This window comes from Nilaparvata lugens, chromosome 1, assembly GCF_014356525.2.
Source record: "Nilaparvata lugens isolate BPH chromosome 1, ASM1435652v1, whole genome shotgun sequence".
Classification (NCBI taxonomy): Eukaryota; Metazoa; Arthropoda; class Insecta; order Hemiptera; family Delphacidae; genus Nilaparvata; species Nilaparvata lugens.
In genome coordinates this window covers 20526338-20538425 of record NC_052504.1, presented here as the reverse complement: position 1 = coordinate 20538425, position 12088 = coordinate 20526338, and the positions used below count along the sequence as shown (strand labels likewise).

Sequence of the window (12088 nt, the reverse complement as noted above, 5' to 3'; positions counted from 1 at the left end):
AAAAATTTCAGGAATGACGCATCAAACACGTCTGAACTACTAGACTGATCAAATTGAAATTTTGTAAATATATTCTTAATTTACCGAGGAGGATGGCTATAAGTCCATATTTTTAATTCTTCAAGATTTCAGAGGGTCAAGTTTTCAATTAGACCCTTGCGGAGCACGGGTTACCCGCTAGTCGTAAATAAAGCTATCATGTGTATTTCAAATACTGGATGTTATTAACAGATTAAATTCATTTTTCAACATTGAATGTTTGATGCTCTTCATCCCTAAATAATTAATTCTGTTTTCATCACTTTCAATACTTGAATCACAACATACGGTAGCAGTCTGTAATTCAAGTATTTAGGTTTATACTCTACTGTATACTTGAATTTTGTGAAAAAGTTTCGGAGCCTTTTATTACCTTTTTCTCAGCAGCATGAGCACAGTTGAGTGTTGTGACTGTGAACTCTATATCCTTTGTCACGTCCAGAACTGTTGGAAAACAACAAACATATTATTTCAATTTTCAAAATATGATGTAAGCTTAGTTGGTAAATATAAATTATATAGAAATTTGATAAAAATTTATATAAACCGTTATTGAAGGAGAATCCAAATTCAAATATGTGTGATAAAAGTATGTTATTTTTCAGCTAGTGAGTTTTGAGATTCCTCGAAAAAGTTGATCATAAACCTATAATTCTATAATAGATTTTTTATTTTATTTTTTGAGAAATGCCATGAAATAATGGATGAAGGTTCCTCCTCTCTCTCATATTATTAATTTTACAGGAACCAAATAACATAGAACTTCTCAAAAAAACGAGTATTACTTTTCTGGTCATCTGATAGTTATACCACAGAGAAACAATATTCTATCGTTTCTCCATGGTTATACGAGAAATATGTTCTTTATTGCTGTAATTCATGTGAAATGTATACACTATTATCAATCTACCTGAAAACTCTTCGACTGGCTTCTCAATGACGTCGTGATCAATCCAAGTCAATCCCATTTCAACCTTTTCTGCTAAATCTTGCCAGTGCTGCTTATTTTCAATGCAGCCTTCGTATAGTGGCTTGATCCATGGAAATGTATCGGATAGCACCTTCAACAAAGAAATAATATTTATCTAATTTCCAATGTAAGATATTTTTCTAGATTTATTCTGAAAGGAACTAGTGTATTTAACGTTAATAATACTTAAAATTATTTTGTTTGTGGGAATGAATTTTTAATTTGAATGTGATACACGTGCAAAATAGAAGTAGCATGCCATGAACAAAACATGTTTGTAATTTAATTTTATTTCTCATTTTTATATGTGATGAAAATTTCCTATTGAAAAAAATTGCAATGGGATCTCCATATAGGCTTAGTGAGTGGATCATCAATTTGTTACCTCAGAGGAATGAGGTTGCTATTGAAAATGCTAAGTATTCTAAAAAGGATGTGGTGGATATTCATTTTACAACGAATTTTTATTTCATGAGAAAGTGTAGACCTATATGAAATAATTTTGAATAATCAATTAATCATTCCAATCAAATCAGAATGATTAAATCATTCTGAAAAATGAGGAATTGATTTCCATTTTAAATGAGAAATCAAAATTGTTGATTTTTATATTCAAAATCATACCTTATAGAGTGGAAGACAGATGATATCTATGAATTCAACTTGCATTTGTGGTAATTCATCTTTCCTCTCCCGATCCATCATGGCCTGCAAAAAAGCTCTATTACTTTATATACGTTCAAAAAGTGTTTATACTAGTTCAGTACAGTATAATAATGTTATTTGTCCACACTAGTTTTAAAGTTGAATTATATTCACACTTCTCCACCATTGAACGATCACTTAATCCTTCTCTTTGATACCTTGTAAGTTAGGAATATCGTGCATAAGGTCACTTTTGTCACTTGATTTCAGGCATCTCACTACTTTTAAATAAGTTTTGTCTATCGCTAGACAGACAAAATCATGATTTTAAGCTTCGATTGAATTTTATGCATCAGGTACAGTCCCGGACTTATAACTTGATCCCTGGGCTGATTTACCCTTTCCTCAGTATTAAGACGCTACTATATGCATAGAAATAACATTAATTCAATCATCCAAATATCTGATTCCACCATCCAGCATGTCGCAATTTTATAATTAGAAATACAGAAGTCAGGCATGCGCAGATGGCTTCCTTATTCAATCTTTGCCCACCTCCGCATCGAGCAACAACTAGAGATCTTCTCATCAGTCCAATACCGGTACTGCAAGTACCTGAAGAGGCATTTGCTTGTCAAGTTTGAAAACTATACGGTAGTGATTTCTTCAACTATCAGCATCCTACTCTAGCATTGAGTTTCCAGGATTTTCCAGATGTGCTTAGTGAATACAACCATAGGAGAGCTTCATGTATTTTATATTGCATTGTATATTTATGCCTCCATGTTCATTTAATGTTGCATTAACTAATTAACTCACATTAACTAATTTCTCATTTGTATATATTGTATCAGATAGTAATGTCATTAGTTGAGGTATCACTTCAAATTTTCAACTGTTAATTTTCTATTAGAATCATGCATTTTCTTTATTAGAGATTTATGAGTTAGACTCAGCAGTAATGAAGAATGAATGACAGATTTGATAGAGGACTTCACTATTTGAATACTCACAACTGGTTGTTGATTCAGCTGCAATTTCTCCAGATCTCCTTGGTCGAAAAATTCATCTGCCACTAATTTGGCCATTTTGTGCTGGACTTCCCATGGTTTGGCAATGGCGCTCACATCGCAAGCTGTCATCATCATTCCACACAGTACTGTCAAATAATAAATATTATGAATCTTTGCTTGATATCACAAAACTTGCAACATCAGTTTATACTAGTATTAATATATTTTATGCGTATTTTGCCTATAACTATGCACATTTTGGATCGAGGTTGTGAAACTGTTTATCAATTTTATCATAATATTTTATACTATTCAATAGTAACTATTAAGTTGAAGTTTACATCAATGATCACAACATATAGAAACTTACAGCTTTATGCCAAAACAAGCCTAATTGAAAATAATTGTTTACACAAGCAGAAACTAAATCAAATGAGAAAGAAAAAAATGAAAAAATAGCAAGTTCAACTGTTGAGAAGATAATTATTTTCTTAAAAATCACTTGGGCAAATACTTGAACATAAATCTTCTGCCAATAAAGCTTTACTTGCTTGATTTAGAGACGTTCTGGTACAAACCGTATAACAATTAATCAATACTGTGAATCAGGTGGAAATTATTATTAATTTAGTCTTTCCTGAAACATAAAATACTTGAACGTCATATTGAATTTGATAGTGTTATTAAGTTAGGCCTAGTGAATATTCATTATTGTGAAGTCGAGTGATTAATCATTAGGACTGGTGAATGTAAAAAAGTAATTTCTTGTAGTTCTGTTGCCATTTCTTCTATGGAACAATATGGTACGGTACTGGTTTCTAGTTTTCAGTTAGATTTTTTCTTTCTACTTACATTCTTTTTTCCCTTCACTCTGCCAATCGAACTCTCCATTCTCAATTAATTCTAAGAAACTACTTCTTTTTTTAAAGTACATTGCCAGATCGGTTGAAAGGATTGAGTTCTCAACAATTTTCATCACAGTTCTGTAGTCTTCTGGATTTAAAGCCTGAAAAAGAGAGTGAATGTGACATGTTATAGATGCTAATTATCACTTTAGGAAAAATTAAAAAATAGCAAAAAAACGGCAAATTATAAATTTTTTTAAAGTTTTGAACATTAAAGTTTTTAATCAGATATCGAACAATATTCTTAATTTAATACGGTGGGCTATATGGTTCTATGGTTCAATTCTATGTGATTTATTATCAGGAAACTGTAAAGCTGTGATGTATTTGAATGATCTTATCCAACAAATTGATAGTAAGTGAATAATTTGTGTTATAGAAAATTATATTTCCATGTGAGTTATCCAACTCTCTATTATAACAAATTGTTATTTGTTACTATAATTATTATAAGTTTACTTACAATGATGATTTTTAACATTAAAACACTTTTTTCAGGAAAAAATCCATTACCATAGATACTGATGCCATTTTACTTCCATCTTTTAGAAAATTCCTAATCTCAAGCAGGCTCTTATAATATACGGAACTTGTTATGATCTTGTAAATTTATTTTCTCTTGATCGAGAAAGATATATATAGGCTGAAGGAATAAGTCGATGTCTATGGCGTCAATTGCTTCAAAATCAGTTATAATTATAAATAATAGTCTCTTCTATAGTATTATCAGTTACTTAGTAACCATATTAGTTTTAATGAAAATATCCAGCAAGATATAATCATTTATCTCTGTAATCGATAAGCTCTAAGTCATTTCACACCCTTAAATAGTTTATTAAAATTTGATTAGTAATACTTGATTGACAGTCATAATTATATTTCAATCATTTGAGAACAATATGAAAATGTTTTACCTCGAATATATTATTGCCTTCGCTGTTCAAAATCATAACACACTGATCGAAATGGTGATGCTCCATTGTGCTGGTTGTGTATAATATTGCCAGAGGAGATTCTGTTTTTGTTTGAAATGCATTATTTGTCCCCCGATGGTCCAAGTCATGGCATAGGCAAGCAACAAGTAATCCAAGAATCTGAAATGCGTAATTTCAAATTATAAACCGACTGTTTCTGAAATAGACTAAAAAATATCCTAAAAGGAGTTTTCTAACTTGAAAATGAAAAAAATAGTATTTATATATAGAGATAGAATATAATACTTAAACATCATTACAATGTACCGTATTACAGTATCACATAGTAGGCTATTTATTGATTGATTGAGTACTACATTTATGTAGATTACAATATATATACTGTAATATGTTTACTGTATACTGTTTATGAGAGATAAAACATGTTTTCGGATCAGGATTTATTTTCTGTGTCTGTGCATGTTTATCTCTCGAGTCTCGATGGACTCCAATCATCTTTGAGCGAAATAAATAAAGTAAAAATTGATATATTTCTATACGAATATAGATTATTATTCATAGATAGTTCCATTAGACATTTGTAAAAAATTCTTTTCAAATTTTACCTAAAACCAAGAAACCAGTCAAATAGAATAAGCCTATATTCACTTCTAATTTTGAAATCATTTAATTTTTTATGAACCTGAATTTTCTATTCACCTTATTATAGACTTTGTAGTAGGCTACCTTTACAAATGTTCAAGCTCAAAATGTCAGCTCATTGTACAGAATCCTATTATATATCGTATTTCTTGATGGTTCAGATACTCAGATAAGCAACGAAATCATCACCAAATGAAATTAATTATTAAACATAGAAAAAAGGCTCCCCAATAATAGATAACACTCACCTCAAGGTCACTCATAAATCTTTCCATTTTCCCAGTTTTAAGCATTGCAAACATAGTTTGTGTTACATTTAGAGCATGTCGCCAATTATGGTATTTAACCGGACGGTAGTTTTTCTTCACACTCAGGATCCATCTACATAAAACCTGAAAATATTATAGATTATAAATATTTCAAGTCATTAGTACCGTTCAATGAGGTCATTAGTACAGTTTCATTTTTACCGTGTAATGTTTTAAAAACTTAATTTTTCATAGTTTATGCATGATGTAGTCGTGTTTATCTCAATTCTCATAGATTACTCTCATATATGAACATTTGTTTTTTTCAAAAGATAAAAATCAGATTCAAATAATGAATTGATTAAGTTGATAGATCACTATGGAATCACATTGTCAGATCCGAAGCTAATCAATTCACCATCAATGAGTTCACAATGATAAGGTGATTTAGTGATAACTGATTGTTCATGTCTATATGATTATTTTAGGAGCCAATTGGCAGTCTCTTATGATTGAATACTGATTCATAGATGAAAGTTCATGCAGTAAACTAGATTGGATCAGATCGAGCAGCTAATACTCACAGTATATGGTATATGGAATTGATCCACTAGATTACATTGCAGAAACATTCTAATCGTTGCCCTGCATGTATCTTCATCACTTAGGCCAAAATCGATGAAAGTGAAGCTGGAAAAGTCAATGTCCTTTGAGAACATGAAATATTTGTCTGTTTGTTTTTTATTATCATATTCATTTGATTTATGATTTCAGCTTCCAGCAATGACTTTACCTGTATAAGTTGTAGGCCTCTGCTTTAGGAATTGTATCTTCATTAAGTTTTATGGTATCGTCAACTGATGCCGTTGCATGATATGATAGACATTCTAGAGCAACTTTTTGTTTAGCCATCAATTTACCTGGAACAATTCAAGTTGGAAAATCATTACAACAACTGAATAAATATCAGGAAATTTTCATGCATGATACTCTATGTTTTCTCTGAGTTAATTCATGCTTTACATGATGCATAACTTATTTTGAACTTGCTAATTTGTTGCCTAATCATAGCTTGTATATCTCAAACTTGAAACTTTGAAATGAGTGAAATTTACATTTTAATGTCAGCTCTGAATATTTGCAGTTAAATTTTATAGTTCATAGCTTCTTAATTCTTTTTAAAAAATCGATGACCATTATATCCAAGTAACTTACATGCATTCTCATACATCTGTGTATTATGTATCCCTAGGCCGCAAAATATTGCAAATGCCTCAAATATTGAGACATCTCCATCCGTGAATGGTTGTCCTGTTTCCTGTAAAGATAAGAAATAATAAAAATATTGATAAAGGATTGAAACCATGCATGAAAGTGGTGGTAATTCTCCAGGTGATGAAAATTTTTCTTGCACAATAGACAATTATTTTTCTATTCATTCCCTGACACAGAAATTGAGCAGCCTGTCATAATTTTACAATGATTATATAATATACACAACAAATGTAGGTGGAAAAATTCAGTCCTTGTTTGATTCTAGTGCTTGAATGACAATAATTATCTGTATTTTCAACCTCAAAATAGTAGATTTGAATTGATCAAAATAGAAAATTAAAAATTAACATAATTGAAAATAATGATGAAGAGTAGTTAATTATGTAGAATATTGTGAACGATAATGTTAATTAATGTAATTAATATAATTAATATAATTAATATAATTAATATAATTAATATAATTAATATAATTAATAATTAATATAATTAATATAATTAATATAATTAATATAATTAATATAATAATATAATTAATATAATTAATATAATTAATATGATTAATATAATTAATATAATGTTATTGTGAACGATAGTTAATTATGTGAAGATTGTGAAAGCTTTTTCCAGAACTCTGAGAATACAGATCTGCTTCATCGAACATGTCAATGGCTTGCTTATTGCTGTTCCCACCAGAAAGATATGATACAGCAGCTTTTTATACAGCGTGTGATAACGCAAAATTGCGCCCTATAATATCCTCTGCACCACGTCGGCTGTATACCCTTCCATGTCAAATCACATCGAAAATACATAACCAAGTAGGTTACATCAATGCATTCGCGATTAAAGTGGTTACATTTCTTAAGTTATTTGGCGTTTTTTCATAAAATTGCTTTGAAAAAATCTGATGAAAAAAAGAGGATAGTAAAAATTCTAGTCCACTATTATTAAGAATGTCTTAAAATTGGAAATAGTCTTTTAAAATAGAATTTTTCAATATTTGATGGCTTGTTCAATAAGTGGCATATTAAGACTGTATCGTTTCATTTACATGTGACTGTTAAATTCAATGAAGCCAGTCAAGAGTTTGTAGAAACTGTGATAATTGGGGTACACTGCTAAGATATTGTAATATTTATCACTGTGACCAATCACCAAGTTTTTATATTTTTAATCTCAAAGAATTGGAAAAAGCTGAGTCATGAAGAACATCGACAGTGAGCTTAATAATATTATATTCATTCATCCATATTATATTAATTAATCTTACAAACAAACATACCTTATTAATTAGTTGAGCGACTCCAATCACTTCTTTCTGGCCATTTGCGATTGGCATACAAAGAATACACCTGGTGATGAATCCATCTGATTCTTGGACTTCCTGATTCATCCACGATGATACATCGCCAATGTTGAGGATCTGAAATTGCATCAACAGATTGGTCAATATTGGTAATTCAGGTTTTATAGGCAACGTATCAACTTGTTTCTTCTGTAAAATTATCATAAACATTGTTGTTAACATTAAAATACTTGCCACCCACTTGTAAAATTATTACAATGAGAGCATTGGTACACACTTTGAAATCTCTATTTGATAATTATTTGTACATTTTCCCATCGCATTATGGTTACTTTATTATTAACGAGTATTTCAATCTCAGGATTACTGTTGAAAAATGTATGTTTCTCTTCAGGCCTACTTCTGATATGATATAATAATTAGGATCTACAATCTATGTGGAAACTGATTTTCGTATTTTATTCATCAGAATTGCATGATTTAGCTTTCTGAACAGTCTATTGACTATCAGATCTATTTATCTCAGACCATTGACTATCTTTGCATCAGAATGTTATAACATCTCAATCATTCCATTATTCTTATCATCAGCACATGAATTGGAAGCATCTCTTGAATTTCCCAATTTCTCACGTACAATCTAATGAATATAAAAAATAGAGAAACTATATCCTATCAAGGAATCCTTTTCGGCGTCTAGAATGACCACAATCATTTCATATAGTCTGAAGGGGGCATAATTATTTTATTTCTAATGATCTTATCTACTTAAGTGTCCTGAGATTCGCTTATCGAATCAGAAATGAATGAGATCATTTAATTATGAATTCTTGAAACAAAAATAATTTCGCGATACTGCCCACGAGTGGATGTCGTATGCGGTCTAAATTCTGTGTAGAGACAAACACAATCAGCTTATTTGTGCTTGTTCTATTGACCTTTTCTACAACAGTGATTCATGTTTGAGGGGATTCATTGTTGTTGTAAGAGGGAGAAAGACAAATACCTCATCCCTCAATTTCTCTAAAAATCGGTAAATCTGCTGAGAGCAAACCTCCTCTCCAGCATTCTCTATGATCCGATAAAATAAAGTTTTTTTGGACATCTAGAAAAATAATAAAGACATTTTTTTTCTAAGGATGAATTGATAGTTTTAAATCATTTCATGTAATTATTGTAACATGCCCTCTTCCAGCCTTTAGAAATTGTAATCTTAGCGAGAACTTTTTCAACCTGATTTAATGTATCTTGTATGTTATCAAACTAGATTGGATGCATTGTCAAGGAAGGAATACTTATAATGGAATAGAATACCTAGAACATAATATAGGTCTGTGGTTGACCATAATAATTCACTGTGTAATTGGAATTCATGTACCTGCGAATAACTTTTCGAGAGGAAAATGTTAAAGCAGGTCACATTCACATCTTGATTTACACAATCATTATTTGCACATCCTTACATTTACTGCTAAAAACTTCTGAAAACGTCGTATCATGTTGGCCTTTATTGGGAGTGCATTATGAATAATTATACTATTAATTCAGCACATAATATTTTTCTCATTGAGAAAATTCACCTGAAGTCATTTCTGCACATACGAATGTTCCAAAATAAACAGAAAGATTATTTTCGAACAATTTAAATTTGTAGTGTCACTTACTTGTCCTGTGTGAGCAACATATCGGGCTATTTGTGCTAGTCGTGAGTTTTGAAGTTCACTTGTTGTAGGCCTGAATATTTCTGCTGATTGTGATTTCGCTCTTAACTCGAACACTGTGGTGAAGTCTATTCTCTGAAAAAACAAAAGAAAGAAATATCTCTTTAAGGTTTGTTCTCAAAAGTCAATAATATTTACAAATTTTTGTATTATTTATACATAATGCAATCGAGATAATAGCACAATATAAAGAAGACCATATTGACAGACAGACAGACAAAAGATATTTATTTCAAAAAAATGCACTTTACATACAAAGTAATAATCTTATGTACTCATTATCAATATAAAACAACAAAAAGAATAGAAACAACCTCATGAATACAGTAAGCCAAATAAATCTTTAGGAAATGGTCTGCATGGGCAAAAAATGCCTGTGCGCAAACCAGAGTTGCATATTATAAGTTTGTTAGAGAGAAAGGAAACACTAATTTTGCTGCATTCAGAATCCTATTTAATATTATTATTACGTACAGAGGATTATTGGATGGCTCAAAAAAATAATAAAAAGGTTAATTATTGTAATGATGCATACAGATTCCAAGAACAGTAGTCAGGTTGTCACCACCAGCGAATTTATCAATAGGCATAATTAGGCATAAGTAGGCATAATTTGTTGTGATGATGTTTTCTGCATTGTCCACTCCCAGCTGTATTAAAAATTTCTTCAATTTCAATTTAAATAAGGATTTTGAGACGTCCTGAAATACTATGTGGTGTGGGAAGTGACGAGCCAAGTTACGGTACAGAACATGTGAAATATAGAAGGAATTTGTTTGTGTAAGGGATCTCTGGAGGGGTATAGCTGTAATACCAGTGCTAACAGCATACCGCGTTTGATGCATATGTGTAATGGGCCCAAGTAATTGAGCCAGTCTTGTGAACTCGTTACTTTAGTCAGGGAGAAATTGATAAGTTATTTTAGGATGCAATTCATAACCACTAATACTCGTTTCTCGAACCGATCAGAGTGAATACTCTGAATTCTGAATAAATTATTGAAATCGTCTGCTGTTATCGGCAAATCAAGAGAATGACTCTGGATTATCGGTAGTATGAATGGAAAAATTATTAGTACGGTAGGCCTAAGCATTCGCAACTCATACAATATTAGTGAAATATCAAATATAAGGTAACTGCAAATTACTATTCCAGAATATCGATGTCGCATTGACTGATTCATACTTACTTTTTCTTCTCCATGTAGTTCGAAAATATCTTCTATATTTACGTTATTGCTCTGCAAAATAGAAAGAGTTGAATTAGTTATATAACCTCAGAAAATAGATAGGTAAAAGTTACATTAGTTCTATTTGGATGGACATTTTTTTTATCATCCCGTGATTCTATGAGGATTTAGTAACAATAAAGTTGAAGCCCAATTTGTTTGTTGGATATTATTCATTCCTGACAGTTTATGATGAATTATGCGATCCTGTAGAATGTAGTGCTACACTATTATAAAATGGCATAATTTGATAAAGTGATATCAATAATTGCTGAAGAAAAATGTTCCCACTTTTGTTTACAGAGAAATTCAAAAGGGATCTAACATTTGAATACTATGTTTTCAAGAATGAAACTTTTTTTACAAAGTAGCGTGAGAATCAACAATCCAATCAAGGAATCATTGCAGACTTACTTGGAAATCTCGTATGACTTTTTGAAATTCATCAGCAGGTATTGCAGCAATCTTATTTCGTTTCGTTGTTGGATTCTTCAATAGTTGTGGTTGATTTGATTGAATCACTTTTGTTTCTATGGATTTCAATAGAATGAGACAGCAAGCAGATGTAATTTAGGTGAGCGAGGTGTCCATGTCACAATCATAGAGAATAGGCAGCGTAAGTTGTATCAGTGTCTCTATCACAAACTAATTGTCATGATAGCCTTGGCTTTGTAATACTGATAACCAATATTGTAAACTGCAAAAAGTGTCTTCAATCTGAGAGAAGGTATGTGACATTTCCAGGCAAGTCAGCAATAACGCCTCAACTGCTATGGAGGTTATTTGACAGGCTACTTTCGAATGGATAGAAATTGTTAGTTTTCTATACGAATTTATGTTTCATGTACTGATCGGCAAAACAGTAAAAAACGTCTTTTCAAACTCAATTACTTGCTTAACTAGTCACATATCATTCTGTTTTATTAACTCTGTATATTATTCTACCTCCAAATAACCGAATGTATTCATTCATCTATTTATTCCATCAGTCAATTATAAAATTCCTCTATTCATTCTATTCATCAATCACAAAATTCAGGATGAACGAACAGGCATTCTCCCAACATTATTTTGCATCCTCAAGTTTAATTCAAAACAACTTAAGCAGTCTAGATGTTATGTTAATGATTTTCAATCTAATTGACTATTCAAATCAGT

General features: G+C 30.9%; 1 protein-coding gene across 3 annotated transcripts in view; it reads right to left on the bottom strand.

The window, feature by feature from the left end:
• LOC111048284 (cGMP-specific 3',5'-cyclic phosphodiesterase) overlaps window positions 1-12088 on the bottom strand; it is a 77683-nt gene that overhangs the window by 4362 nt on the left and 61233 nt on the right. For all 3 annotated transcript variants that reach the window (XM_039421618.1, XM_039421631.1, XM_039421622.1), the window contains 13 exons: window positions 10892-10942; window positions 9646-9777; window positions 7958-8098; window positions 6613-6715; window positions 6191-6317; window positions 5982-6087; window positions 5398-5541; window positions 4487-4666; window positions 3520-3673; window positions 2668-2813; window positions 1634-1717; window positions 950-1100; window positions 413-483 (listed from right to left, as the gene is read on the bottom strand). In XM_039421618.1, the coding sequence (XP_039277552.1) occupies window positions 413-483; window positions 950-1100; window positions 1634-1717; window positions 2668-2813; window positions 3520-3673; window positions 4487-4666; window positions 5398-5541; window positions 5982-6087; window positions 6191-6317; window positions 6613-6715; window positions 7958-8098; window positions 9646-9777; window positions 10892-10942 (1590 nt within the window). The remainder of the gene's footprint in view (window positions 1-412; window positions 484-949; window positions 1101-1633; window positions 1718-2667; window positions 2814-3519; window positions 3674-4486; window positions 4667-5397; window positions 5542-5981; window positions 6088-6190; window positions 6318-6612; window positions 6716-7957; window positions 8099-9645; window positions 9778-10891; window positions 10943-12088) is intronic.